This window comes from Macrobrachium nipponense, chromosome 24 (assembly GCF_015104395.2).
Source record: "Macrobrachium nipponense isolate FS-2020 chromosome 24, ASM1510439v2, whole genome shotgun sequence".
NCBI lineage: Eukaryota > Metazoa > Arthropoda > Malacostraca > Decapoda > Palaemonidae > Macrobrachium > Macrobrachium nipponense.
Genome location: NC_061091.1, coordinates 54,382,656 through 54,397,472, shown reverse-complemented (window position 1 = coordinate 54,397,472; position 14,817 = coordinate 54,382,656). Strand labels below are relative to the sequence as shown.

The following is a 14,817-nucleotide window of genomic DNA, read 5'->3' as shown; positions in this document are numbered from 1 at the left end:
TCACTAGCGTAAAATTTGTCATATACATATACATAGTTTGAAAACTGTAAGAAAATAAGTGTAGCCAAATTTTGGAAATACATACAGTGATGGAACATTTCCAAACCTCTTTCACTCAGCCCTGATGTAGTTTGGAGAGCAAAAAGCCTTCAAGCCTAGATTCAAATGTTAAAATTATAAGAAAACATCATTAAAAGTGGTCTTAATTTTTGATACATGTATTGGCTTTAATTGGAATCATAAAATTTTAAAGTCTAATTTGATTGTTTTTGTTTCAATGCTGAAAAAAAGATAAAATAAATAAATATGAAGTTCTTGCTGGGACTAAAACATCCACCAATATCAATGGGTGGGCGAGGCCTGCATGACATAACTATTGGGATGGCAGCAGCAAGAACCAGCTGGAACATAGGTCTTGAAAAAAAATGACCATATTCTTAATTTGTCATAGGAATATTTGTATTTTCATAAAAGATAAAACTATCTGTTAAATATTTCTTTACTTGAAAAAATAATGGTTTACTAGCAAATATTTCATTCCCAGGCCTAGTTGTGCTAGTTTTCTTTTTATTTGCTAAAACATCACTCTTTACATTCACATCTCTATGATAATCTATGGTGGGGAAGCATATGAATCTAGCTGCATATTCTCACACTTAAAGGTTTCCTAGAATTTTGGGATGACTGTTAAGCCTATAATGTCTATTGATATATGCTGTAGAGGTGGTTATGATGACCATTTCTTGTGGGAAGTGGGCTTTGGCAGCACTGTGAACCTGGCCATACTATACTTCAAGCTCATCAGTGCAAGGAAAAGTAATAGTATATTCAATTCATTTCACATAAATTATGAATGACACCAGGGAATTAAATATATTGTATATCTATTAATCCATTAGTAAATAAATTTAACTTGTGAATTCCTATACTTAATATATACTATATGTTGGAATAAAAAAAAATTTGAACACTACTTGGCAACTACACATTTTCCATTGAATCTGAGGTTATGGATGATGCAAAAAGAATCATGTTGCATGACATTTAAGCATAACAGTACCATCTAATTTTTTATCTGTCAGTTGTACTAACAGGGTGGACTACAGTTTACTACAGTGAGTGTCCTTTGGGACTGATAAATTCCTACTGATGCACGCTGAAGAAAACCAAACGAAAAACCAAAACTGTCTAAATCCCATAACTGCTATATCTCGTTACTCCAAAGATGTAAATTATTGGTATCCTTGGCAATAACTACATCAATAATATTCAAAAGCTACATATACACTGAACATATAGGATTTTTTAAAAATATTTTGTGGCTAAATAAAGCATCAATTTATTTACATAGTGTATATTTATAAATATAAAATCGGCTTACAACTAAATATTTACAACAAAATATAATAAAGCTGCTGAACCACAATTCAGTGTCAAAGAATTTCTGCAACTACGTACTTTGTTTTTTGTTTTTTAATCAAATTTATCACAAGAGTCTAGGACTATGCATTTGTATCACAATAAATAAAAGTACCTTTCTTTTGGAAAAAAAAGTTTGGGAAAACACTTTTTGGTTTATCACAATATGTAAGCTATGGAGGTGAAGTAAGATTCCCTTTTAATGACAATAATTTGGCAATATTTACTTTCTGTGTAAATATTACTCTTTCTAAATAACATAATACAGACATCCTTGAATCCAACAACATCAGAGAGCTTTGTGAAAAATTACTGACTACTACTACTGTTGCCATTTCCACCAGTCTGTTGCTGTCCTTGCTGGGACTGCTGTTGTGGTTGCTGCTGAGTCTGTGTGGTTTGTTGAGTCTGAAGGGCCGAAGTCTGAATTCTAACAGGACTCTGTGTTGGGGTTCTTACAGCCACTGACATGGGTTGCAAGGCTGCAGACACTTGTGAAAGTATTGGATTTGTCACTTTCACAGATCCTGACTGCAGTGCTAAAGTGGAGGTTGCCGTGCGTTCACCTGCACTTACTCTGATAGCAGACCCTCCACCAACAACAGGTGATCCAGCAGAAACAACCTGGGAAAAAATATTCACTCAGTTAATATTAGTATAAAACCTCATACAAGACGTGTCTGGCATGCATCTGTTTCACTGAATTTCTCTTCTACATACTTACCCTTATCAATATATTTACTATTCTTTGTTGCTCTTCATCTACTGTGCCTATAACATAATTCCAAAAACTCTTCATGTTGGTCAATACACTCTTCACCTATTACTAACATCTAAGTTTCTATTACTAACATCTAAGTTTCTTTCTTGATGAATGAGGTAACCAACATGAATAACAAATGTCAGCTCTGACAAAACAAGGAAAATGCAAGAAAAAATGAAGTGTAAAAATAAATCCATTAGGAAATAAATAAAGCTGTTAACTCTTTCATATCCGCTTAGTTTTGAGCACTGTGTCCCCAGATATCCGAGGTGTCTGGGAGCGCTGTGCGAAAAAATTATCATTTTGAAAATTCCGCAAAAATATAGATTTTATGCCAACAACGTTCATTTTGCTGTCCTTTTTTTCTAAATGTTAGTATTTTATGGTGGAATAGTCAGAATAAGAGTCCCAGCACTCTAAATACGAAAAAATATGAGTTATTTAACAAAAAAACAAAAAAATCTTTACTTTTTTTTTATATTTTCGTTCCTAACCCAAAAACTATGAAAGTCAGGCGAATGAATTATTTTTTATGAGAAAGCCAATAAAATTCCCAAAATATCGGCATATAAATAAATGGAAAACGAATAAGTCCAGCCGGTGAAAAAATCGATAGAAAAGAGGATAAGAAACATATTGCTCCGCCCGGTGCATAGTGAGAATTACCGCTAGAATTTTTTTTTTTGAAGAGTCCTATCTCGGTTATTTTTCATTGAAATTCCTTTGTAAATATACGAAAATGTAGAGGAAACGTTGAAGAATAAAGGGAAGGTCAAGAAAAATGGCTTTGGATACGGCAACAGTTTCATTTTGATGTTATAAATTGATCAAAACGAAAATTTTTTTTACCGTTGTCAACATTTATTGCTAGAATAACAATTTTTTGAAGAGCCCTATCTCGGTTATTTTTCATAGAAATTACTTTGTAAATATACGAAATTGTAGAGGAAAAGTTGAAGAATAAAGGGAGAGTTAAGAAAAATGGCTTTGGGGTCACTGAGAGGGAAGTGTAGGTGCAATCAGCTGATTTCATTGTGAGAATTTTACTACGCCAGGGATTTGAGCATGCACAGTACAGAAACTACTTTGCTGGCATATTGATACCCGAGATACACGGTCCAAGGTATGATCTAGGCTATGGAAATCGCTACTTGTCCGAAAATTTTTAAAAAATGCCCCTACCACACGCACGAAAAATTTTGGTACATTTTACGTACTGCTATGTCAGTTGGATAGATAGTGGATAGAGTATTTTTACGTACTATTACGTCAGTTGGACACGAAAGGGTTAAACACTAGACCTATTGTAGGGTAAAGGAGCGGGTCACGGGGGTTACATGGGTCGCTGGTTAGGCCTTTATGTAGTGTTAGCTTTAAGGTCTATTCTCCCACAACCTTGTGCTGGCTGTTTTGCACCTTTTCAGACAAATGCCATTCCCTGTGCTTGAACCCAGGTGACCCACGAACGCCCTGATTCCTTCTCACTCCTTCGCTTGTCCTGATAGCAGTCAGACGTGACTGCCTCTGCTCGTAAGCCCCTTAGTTCATCTTTACTGGTTAGTTCATCTTTACTGGTTAGAGTCTAAATCCTATCTCAATCTATACGCACATGCAATCCAAGGTACTTCTGGAAGTGGCAAATTCAACCAGCCCCTATCTCTCCAAGACGAAAAAACTCTCACTATTTTTCCATATTTAAATTTCCCTTTTCTCTCTACGAACGCCTTTGTCCCATTCCAAGTATCATGTTTCCCTTGTGACTTGTTCAAAGCTACTCATTGAGCTATTCAACATAAGCATTAGATTTCTCTCCATATTATCAACATTGTGTTTGATTTAAAGATAAATTCCCTCCATGGTGCATTCGTCATAATTTTTGTGAGTGAAGTCTTTGTTTTGTGTTTGATTGTAACCTGGAATGCTTTTCCAGATTCTGACTGCCTTGAATTTCGTGCTCCTGGCTCCTTGCCAAGCGCCCACTTACCGTAGAAGACATTATCATCAATAATCGGGAACCAGTCTTGCATAGATCGTGAATACGCCCCATCTCTCATGTTAAGCAGCAGCCGTTAACGAATTGCTATTGTAACTAAGAGTAATTTATCACAGTATTTTGTGCTCTCACCACGGGGCTTATCTGCCATTCAGTTTGTTTTGAGGCTGTACATTTTGCTGTAAATAAAATTAACTTTAAATCTTAATGGCTGGTTTCCTGGTGACCTTAACTAATTAAATGATTTTCTATCTCAAGGTAAGTCAAAAGCGGTTCATTCTTACTCCTTAACCTTATGTGTGTGAGTCATGGCAGCCCTTACAGCAAATTATATGATTTTATTAATATTCCCTCATCCCCCCACACATAAAACTAGTTATACAGTGGTCCCCCCGTATTCGCGGGGGATGCGTACCAGACCCCCCCGTGAATAGTTAGAACCCGCGAATGTTTGGAACCCCTATAAAAATGCTAAAAACAGCCTATTTTGTTAGTTAACACTCAAGAAAAACCCACTAAAAATTTTCATACATGGTTTTTTTAATAGTTTTATCACAAAAAGTGCATTTTATACTGAAATTCATCAAAAAAACCAGGAATTTGTGGATATTTATCATAGAAAAATACCGCGAATGTGCGAATTTTCCGCGAATAATGCAGGGAAACGTTCCCGAGAGAAATCCGCGAATGTGTGAGTCCGCGAATCTGGAGAACGCGAATACGGGGGGTCCACTGTATATCATTATGAAGATCTTGGATCATTTTGTCTGAATAATTTTTTTTTTACTATGTGCAGCATAAATACACACAATCTTGCATTTTAAAAATTGGTGTTCTCCTGTATAAGCAAAACAACATAGACCATATTAATTGATATGAAACATAGACTTATGCACCGAGTTCCGATGTTAGGGTATTAATTCATCATAATCCTGCATGTCAAATGTTAATATTATTGAGTGATTAGGCCTACACATCAATTTTTAAAATTTTGAGGGAATGACAAGGCATAGGTTTACTCATCAATTTCTTATATTTGAGCCCATGGCAGGGAATAGTCCTACACATAAAAATCTTATATTTTGAGGCAATGACAGGGCATATGCCTACATGTTAAATTCTTATATTTTGAGGCAATGACAGGATATAGGGCTACTCAACAATTTCTTGTTTTGAGGCAATGACAGGGCATAGGCCTACTCGTCAATTTCTTACATTGAGAAGCAAAGTCAAGGCATAGGCCTACACATAAAATTCTTATATATTAAGACAATGACAGGGGATGGGACTAACATAAATTTCTTAGTGCAAATAGTTTTCTACTCATATCTGTTGCAAATAGAGTAGCTTTAAATTAATATAGCAGTTTCAACTCCACGATATATAATGTATATACATAAAGCGGAATGTATACGTATCAGCAAGAGCACATACACATACATGCATGGAAGGCCATAGTAACTGTAACGCCACTTATACCACTTACACACAACTATCAAACTGTTCTCAATGGACTACAATGGAACCTTGGTGTTAGTACGATTCGGTTTTCATAATTTTTTCCAACGAAATTTTGTATTGGGTTTTGTAAATATCCTTGGATTTTGTACACTCGGAAATGCTTGTTCTATTGCCCACAACATGACTAGGCCCATTGTTTTTGTATGTTTTGTATTTTTTTATTCAAGCGCAACTGCTAAATAAGCCATCATGGCCAAAGAAAGTTTCAAGTGTTAGCCCTTCTGTTAAAAAGGCAATAAACACTATACTAGTAGAATTCAAGAAAGAACTCGTAGCAAAGTGTTGGAGAGCGTTGCATGCCTATCTCAGTGAGAAAATGCCTACAACAAGAGCTGCTGTTAGTGAATTTAAGGCCAGCAGAGGCCTGTTTGAAAAATTCAGAAAACGAATGGGCATACAAAATGTAAAAATTTTTGTAGAGAATTGTCATCCAAACAAATAAGTTATAATCAGTGTCTCCAACATGTTTAATGACAATGCTGTGTTTAACTTTAGGCAAATTTTAAAGAAATTTCAGAAACAAATGTCTTTGGACAGTTTTGTTGTGTGACAGGGGCCCAGTAACTCTCAAGCTGGTCCTAGTCTCAGTAAAAAACAAAGTGGGGAAGTAACCTCAGATAATGCCAATGAAAAACAAAGAGAAGTAACCCCAGATAAGTCCTTAATACCCGAAGTCCTGGAGGGAGATTCCCCTTCCATACAATAACTTCACCTCCTCCCTCTCCCCTCCTCTCAGTCTTCTGTACGCTAACAAGTGTTTTCCATTAAGGCAAGACTGGTGTTAAATGTTCATTTATTAATTTCATTAGTCCTGCATATCTATTTCTCATTGTTTTCTGTATCTAAAACTGTGTCTATTCTCTATAAAATATATTTTTTGCTACTGTTGGGGTCTGGAACACATTAATTGTATTTATACTATTCCTTATGGGAATTACTGTTTCAGTTTTTGTACGTTTCGGATTTTGTGGGAAGTTCTGGAATGGATTATGTAGGAAAACCGAGGTTCCAATGTATTCTCATATTACATACTGTATTATAAAATACAAACAAGGCAGTCAATGTTTTGGTTTGGAAATCAGCTGATGGCGAATAAGAGTTAATACTGCCGTAATTAATTTAAATCTGCGCAATTTTCTTGATTTCTATTTAGCATATATGAATATCTAAGTACTTCTTTATTTATATTGGAAAAGGTAATTTTTCATTATACAAAGTGTTTTCAAGTCAAAATACGACTTGAATACATCTTGTTGTGAACTAAATTATGTTTTCATTAACCCTTTAACCGTTTAGTATGTATATGTACGTAGCACACCAATGCTACCCGAGCCGTTAAGTACATACATATACGGGGAGCAGATGTTTTGACCGTGATGTTTAATACGTATATATACGATTGATTTTTCCTGCCTTTCTTCCAAGGTAAATCCTCTATAAGGTATTCTCTCTAAGTCCGAGGAAGTGTTGTTGACCTTATCCAAACAAAAACACTTCCTCCCAAACCCATTTATCATAATTTTCCTGATTTTGTATATCTAAAGCGGGAATTCGCCAATCACTTGGTGGAGTCGCTATGTAGCGAGAGAACACGCCGCTGACTGGTCGTTCATTTACACAGAATTTTGGTCTTTCAACGCAGGGGGTAAAAGGGCTATAATCCTTTCTAAGCCAACTTAGCATCGGCCGTGAGTTGTTTTCTTCTGTTTTTCTTTTTTAGCTCTAGCGCAAATGAAATGCGATAAGTAAGTACTTGTAGTTTATTGACATTTTTCCCACTGAAATATAAAAAAAAATGTGCTGGAACGTTACAGAACAAAAAGTTAGATGTAGAACGACAAATTTCATTCATGAAACAATACTCTAAATGAAAGTTATGTACAAAATTCTTACGCAACAACCATTGTTGAAAATTCATCCGACAGTGAGAATGATGAAAATGAAAACAGGGCTAGCAAGGTGAAGACAATAAAGTAAGATATGTGAATGACTGCCAGTAATTTCCTGTCCTAAGATTTAGTCGTGTGTAGAGAGAGAGAGAGAGAGAGAGAAACTGTTTTCTTTGTATTCTACTAAACCCTCCTTTGAACACTGATGCCATATACAGAAATTTGAACCTAACAAATTTTTCATTGATAAAAATATATATATGACTATGCATGAGTGCTATGTATGTAATTACATTTATAGCGCACACAGAAACACTCTACACAATATGGGTGTCATTAGCTACGTTTCCAAACTCCTTCCCGACTTACAATCTCAATACAGATAATCTGCATCCCACAATTTGGGTTCTTTAATCTGGTCAATCTGGGCTGGACATTGGGAGTTCGTATGATTTATTTAGGTGATTAGAAACTAGATTATCTTCACCCTACTTTTTTACCAAAGCAGTTTACTATACGATTTCAATTCTTCAGATTTCTGTTCATTTTACGTCTACACGGTTAGATACGCAGAACCTAGCATGGAAATGTGTGGCAGCGTGTTTCCGCCACATCTTTACGACATTCGAACTTTGGGCAAGGTTTTATGAATAAAATCTGGGAAAAGTAGCAGCGTCTAAAACGTACAAGTCCATGGTAATTTTGGTTTGACTATGATACAGATAACTGGCGAATACAGAAATTTATACGGCAGCACCGTAGTTAATATTGAATGAAATGATCGGTTGTTGTTGTTTACAGCTCCAGTTACCTCCTACCCGTGACGAATTTGATGCGCTTGGTATTAGGGTCTGGAATTATAACAAGTCCTTTTGAAAGATTCCAGTTCCTTCTATCATTGATGATGGTTAGTTCGGAATTCCCTTGTCGACGGTCAAAAGTCACAGGGAAAGTAAAAGTCGTTTACCTGTACAAAAGGGAGATCACTAAATCTGCCATTGCCCATGAAACTAGGAATTGGAATCGGTCAAAAGGGCTCTGGATAATACAAGGCACCATTCTCTAACTAATGTTCAAGTGGTTCCACCCACCAAACTCGATGCAGGTGGAAGGAAAGGAGAGATGAAAACAACAACTGATCATTACCTTGGATATGCTTCTCTCTCTCTCTCTCTCTCTCTTTGATATATATATATACGTATATATTTAATTATATTATATTATATATATAATAAATTATATATGATATATATATATATTATACTATATATATATTATTATATTATATCAGAGAGAGAGAGGAGATTATATATATATATATATATATATATGAGAGAGAGAGAGAGAGAGAGAGAGAGAGAGAGAGAGAGAGAGAGAGAGAGAGAGAGAGAGAGAGAGAGAGAGAGGCATATTCAAGGTAATGATAATTGATTATTTCTATTTTAGTGACATTTATTGTAAATGAAATAAATAAAATCATAGACTCAGCTGAAAGATTGTAATTTTACTTTGTGTTCAGTACATGTAACGTTTATGTGGATTCACCCTAAATAATTCTCATTGTTTCTTATTTGTATTTCTAAAATCGGTGAATATATATATATATTTCCCACAGGATTTTCTACTTCTTCATATTAATATAACTTCTTGAGCTTACCTTTCTCTTAATATATATATATATATATATATATATATATATATATATATATATATATATATATAATATAAATTAAATAGAAGTAAACTGTATAGAATTTCTAAGTGAGAATAGTATGTATAATATATATATATTAAAATATATATATATATATATATAATATATATATATATATACACACACCAACACACACACACACATTATAATATATATATATTATATATACTTAGTATATATAATATATTATTACACACCACACCCACCACCACAGATACCATATATATATATATATTATATTAATATAATAATATATTATAATCTATTATATATATATATATATATATATATATATATATATATACTATATATATATAGAAGTATATATATATATATATATATATATATATATATATATATATATTATATATAGTATAAACAATATATATAATATATACAATATATATTTTATATTAATATTTTTTTTTAATATATATTATACAATATATATATATATATAACATATAATATATATTATACAAATAGTTATATATATAATATAACATATATACTTATAAATATAACATATAGATTATATATATACATATTATATATATATAATATTATAATATATATATTATATATTACTATATATATAGTATATATATATATATATATATATATTATATATATGATATATATACATATATATATCCATATATATATATCATATATATTAATTATTATATATATATAATACATATATATATACATATATATAGTATAATATAACATATATATATATATATATATATATATATACATACTATAATATATATATATAATATAATATATATATATATATATATATATATATTATATAATATATATATATATATATAATCTCACTTTTTTTTTCTATGTACAAAACGGAAATGCATCGTGGATGATGTAGAATTCATAACAAACCTAGCTTTAGCTTCAGCCCAAAGACTGGATTATACAGACTACAAAATGCGAGATCTTTTGGAATCAACTTTATTTCATACCATTATTATGGCTTGTCAAAGAAAAATCTGATGATAGTAAGAACAATAATTCGAAGGGCAATTTTTGTATCCTATTATTTATAAATTCTAGAGCGTCAAAAGAAGAAAGGGTTTTATGAACAACGAATAAATCTCCTTACACGAAACAATGCATGTGTGTCTGTTCTAAGAGAATGTTATTTTCCAATGGCCCCACGTTGATAATCCTATAGCCAAGGGATAAATTATTATAATCATTATTATTATTATTATTTGGCTGGAAAGAGCAGACATATAAATACGTGACAGTGGTTACAGGGAACGGCCGTATGTATGTTAATAGACTTACATGAGTTAAAATATATGAAATACGATACAGAAACTGAAAATATGCTAATGTAGCCACCCTGCACTCAAAAGATAGCGCGGCTGGGAGAACAGTTGCCATGTTGTGTTTTTTTACTATTTGCTGACAGTTTGGTTAGCGTAAATATTTGCCCGCATTCTTGGCTGACAGCTGGGGCACCAAAGCTGCTTCCCATAGTAAATGGTTATTGGGTTAATAGGCTGCATTGAGGCTATTTACCTTTTATCGGCATGAACACAGTAAAATGTGTTCTTTCACGCCTCATTGTTTTGATTACAATACTTTTCTCTCAATTTTGTCAACAGTTATGTTTGATGGCATATGAAAGTTTACAGTCTTATCCTTGTTGCCAAAGCATGCTAATTTAGTGTCACTAGGAGCTTGAACATTGTCTTCTTAGCTTCAGCTACAATTTTCAGTTTAAATTAAGCAGTATATTTCCTTGCTGATCTTTTATTCATAGCAAATAAGGGTACGTATAACATTAAAATATATGTCCTATTTTACATGACGTCATTATAACATAACTACCACGGCAATTGTTTACTATCATATGATGGTTGAAATACAAGCAAAACGGATGTTGTTGTTATCCGTTTTGGTTGTATATACTTAGCAAAGAAGTTGTTTCTCTTTTGGTTGTTCATGGCTGTGCACAACGAGTATAACGTTAGTATCATTACTTTTATAGTTTTCTTTTACTTTTTAAAAAATTATTTACCTAGATGGGATAAAGAGATGGAGGTAAAGAAGTTAGTCTATTGTAATTTGGTTTCTCTCACTGACTGATTATATGCTGCTGTCTGCATCCGTTGTAAGCGAATTTTAAAATATTGTTTAAAATGTCATATCGGTATTAATTACTAACCTCATCATATAATCAGATTATTGTAAGGCAAATTATCATTACACAAACACTACCTGTACTACCAGTACATATGTATTACTAACTAAAGTGAATAAAGAAAATATAGTCAAAACAAAGTCTATGAAATACCCATTTAAAAACAAACTGGTTCAGAGGTACATGGGCAATAAATACCTGTATAGTTTGTTTTATGGATTGCTGCTGTTGTGAAGATACAGTCATGGGAATGAGCTTTGTTGTGTGAGATGTGGTAATGCCCTGTGTGCCGCCGGATGTAGCGACACTTGTTCCTGCCACACTCCCACCTGCTACAGCTTTTCCTACTATAGTACCACTCACAGTGCCACCCTGGAAAAGGGATGAAAGAATGATGGAATTTTCATATTTGAGGATCAGATATATAATATGCATTTGTATAAATTTACCATTTGTAATTTTACACAGAGAAAAGTGTAAAAGAACACGCGAGTGAACATGAACACCTTAACACAACCTGGTCATAAGTCCAGGTCTGCATGTATTTATCATTGTTTTGACAACTATACACCAACTTCTTACATTTGCAGGTTTTAGCACATTATAGAACTTGTACTTCTTGTATATTTCAATAGTTACAGTTTAAAATTAGCAGTTCTCTTTTGCACTTTTTTTTGTGTTCTCACAGCTATTATGTATACCTTTGTTTAAATTCATCTTTTCACTTTAATTTTTCTCTCTTTCTTTCCTACTACATTCTCTACATTAGTCTACTCCAGACAATAGTTTGATATTACCATAATCTAGGTGTCTAGGGTATATACCATGTTACCATTTAAAAGATTTTCCCCTATATTACATAGCAGTTACACTACACTTTTCCTATCATTACCCATCAGCTATATTACTCTATAAAGGGATAATCCACAAAATTTACAGCTAATACTGGCTTACCACTTCACTTGATCCTACCTTTCTTTAACCCTTTTGGTATTTCTTTAATCATTAAAACTAAATAATCACAGGACTATTTATTCTGTGCGCAAAGAAGCATTCATTCCACCAAGCTGGAACTCTTTACGTTCTGCATCTACACCCATTCACATGGTTACAAGTTTACAGTATATACTATACACATATGGGCTTATATGACAGTCCAGACTCACTAGTTCCCAGGCTAATCAGCCTTGTGTCTAAAGGAGAAGAGAAGTCATACGTATTGTGTATACTTTCTGTTGAACCTTAGGGGGGTGTGTCAAAAATCTCCCTCCCCATGATCCTGCAATGCTTTACAAAGCCATTAAGCTCATTTCCCTGGTGCTTGTTTCGTCATGGATACTGCACTTTTGTCACTGCTTGTAAATAATCCATTTCTCGTTATTATATATAATCATCTTGCATTTCAAATTTGTTTCACTCTAGCACTTTCAGCAAGTGAAGTAAAAGGAATTATGCAATTACTACATACTTTGCTAATGATATCATCTTGTGAGTGCAATTATATATGTATACAGCTTTTCTTTTCATTAGCATGAAAATTCAGCCTTTTGCAGTACAGGTAGCCCCTGGGTTATGTCGTTTTGGACTAGCCTCAAGGTGCTGTTAACCACAATTTTTCAGCATCGTTACCTGCTTTATGGCACTGTAACCAAGACTTACAGCGCTGTAACAGCACTGTAAGTGCTATCTATTCCCATTATAATTATGATGATTCAGGTTAAGGAGATTTTCGGCTTACAGCCACCTGCCGGGAACAGAATCCCAGCCGTAACCTGGATACTGCCTGTACTACTTGTTCATATCTGTCATTGATTATAGTGTTTTGCAGATATTCTAATAAAAATTCATCTGCTATTTATTATGAGTTGTGGTGAAAATTTTATGGTCAAGTCTTATTGCTAATTGGCTAAATAGTCACAAGACTCATTTGTGGCAAATCACACCTTCAGTTTATGAATACTATATAGCAACATTTTTATATACACCAACTTGAATTTTTTTTATGGTACGTATACATAATACTGGTTATGGTTTCATTTTGCAGTTGACAACCTAACTTTATTATATCATGTTTGGTTTCATTTTGGTGTTAAAAACCTAACTTTATAATATCATAATCAATGGCATGTTCTCTTGTCTAATGTTAAATACACACTTGAGTAATATGTTGAATAGACTGCTGTGGCACCTGCTTCAAAACTTGCTGAATCTGCTGCACTGTGACATGAGACATTTGCTTCTGGCCACCTCCCTGCACAATCTGCACAGTACTGAGACCAGAACTTCCAACAGCCTTACTGCCAAGTTGGAGCCCTACAGGACCCTTAACGCCAACTAGTGACCTCTGCTTAGCAGCCAATATTTGCTGCTGTAAGGGAATGTTTCGTACAGTCTGCAAAAGAAAAGAACTAAACATTACCTCGTGATAAACTGGGATTTAAATGAATCCTAAATGAATATAACTTCCAACTCTAACCTATGCATTCTCTTGAAATGCAGCCAAACTTAAATACACTCTCAAAAGAAAAACATGCATAAGAAAAAATCAATAGCTACTAATTTTCAACCACATAAACACCATATAATACAAGCAGTATAACCACTTGGCATAAATGCATTCACAACTGAAATGACTCTGGGCTAAAAAAATTATGGTGGTTAACACATCAACAATACACAATGGAATGATTTACAGAAAATAACTTTCCATCCCTATAGATACTGATGAAAAATACTTCAGTTATGTCATGAGAAAATGAAACATTCTAATAAAAAATATAAATTCAAGGAAGTTTGTCATGTATGACTCGACACATACATACAGTGATGAGCAATAAAAAATTCAACAAACATTACTGATCCTGAGGTGGTTATGATAAAAGCCTGAATACCAACTAATTAAGATAGGAATTCTTGCTGTAAGAAGCTAAACTTTGGTTTATTTACCTTAAGACCCTCTAAATCTAGTGACACTAACACCCCTTTATGTTATTCCATGAGCCTTCTCTCACCTTGAGGTTGATTTCCACATAAAGTTCTTGTAATAAGAAAATTTTGAAGTTAATTCTAAGGAAACTTTAAATATTGTTTCAGATATAAAAAAGATAAGATTTACAAAACTTTTAATCAGAAAGAAACTTTAATTTTCTTGCAAAAACACTACCTATGTTGCCCAGGCCATCTATTAAGATTTCAACAACTGTATGCTCACACAAATCCACAAGTTTCTGGGTGTCAAGAATATAACATTGGGAGAGGAGAAAATCTGTATGGAAGTGATGAATTTTTTGAAGAAATTGTATTGCAAAAATAACATAAGCTTCTTAATGCATGCATTAC

At 33.4% G+C, this 14,817-nt stretch overlaps 1 protein-coding gene across 1 annotated transcript in view; it reads right to left on the bottom strand.

The window, feature by feature from the left end:
- Positions 1–1,338: 1,338 nt before the first annotated feature.
- The window catches only part of LOC135203116 (helicase domino-like), a 209,546-nt gene continuing 196,067 nt past the window's right edge, over positions 1,339–14,817 (bottom strand). The window contains exons 30-32 of the mRNA XM_064232755.1: positions 13,634–13,870; positions 11,677–11,850; positions 1,339–2,043 (exon numbers count right to left, since the gene is read on the bottom strand). Of these exons, the coding sequence (XP_064088825.1) occupies positions 1,729–2,043; positions 11,677–11,850; positions 13,634–13,870 (726 nt within the window). The 3' untranslated portion in view covers positions 1,339–1,728. The remainder of the gene's footprint in view (positions 2,044–11,676; positions 11,851–13,633; positions 13,871–14,817) is intronic.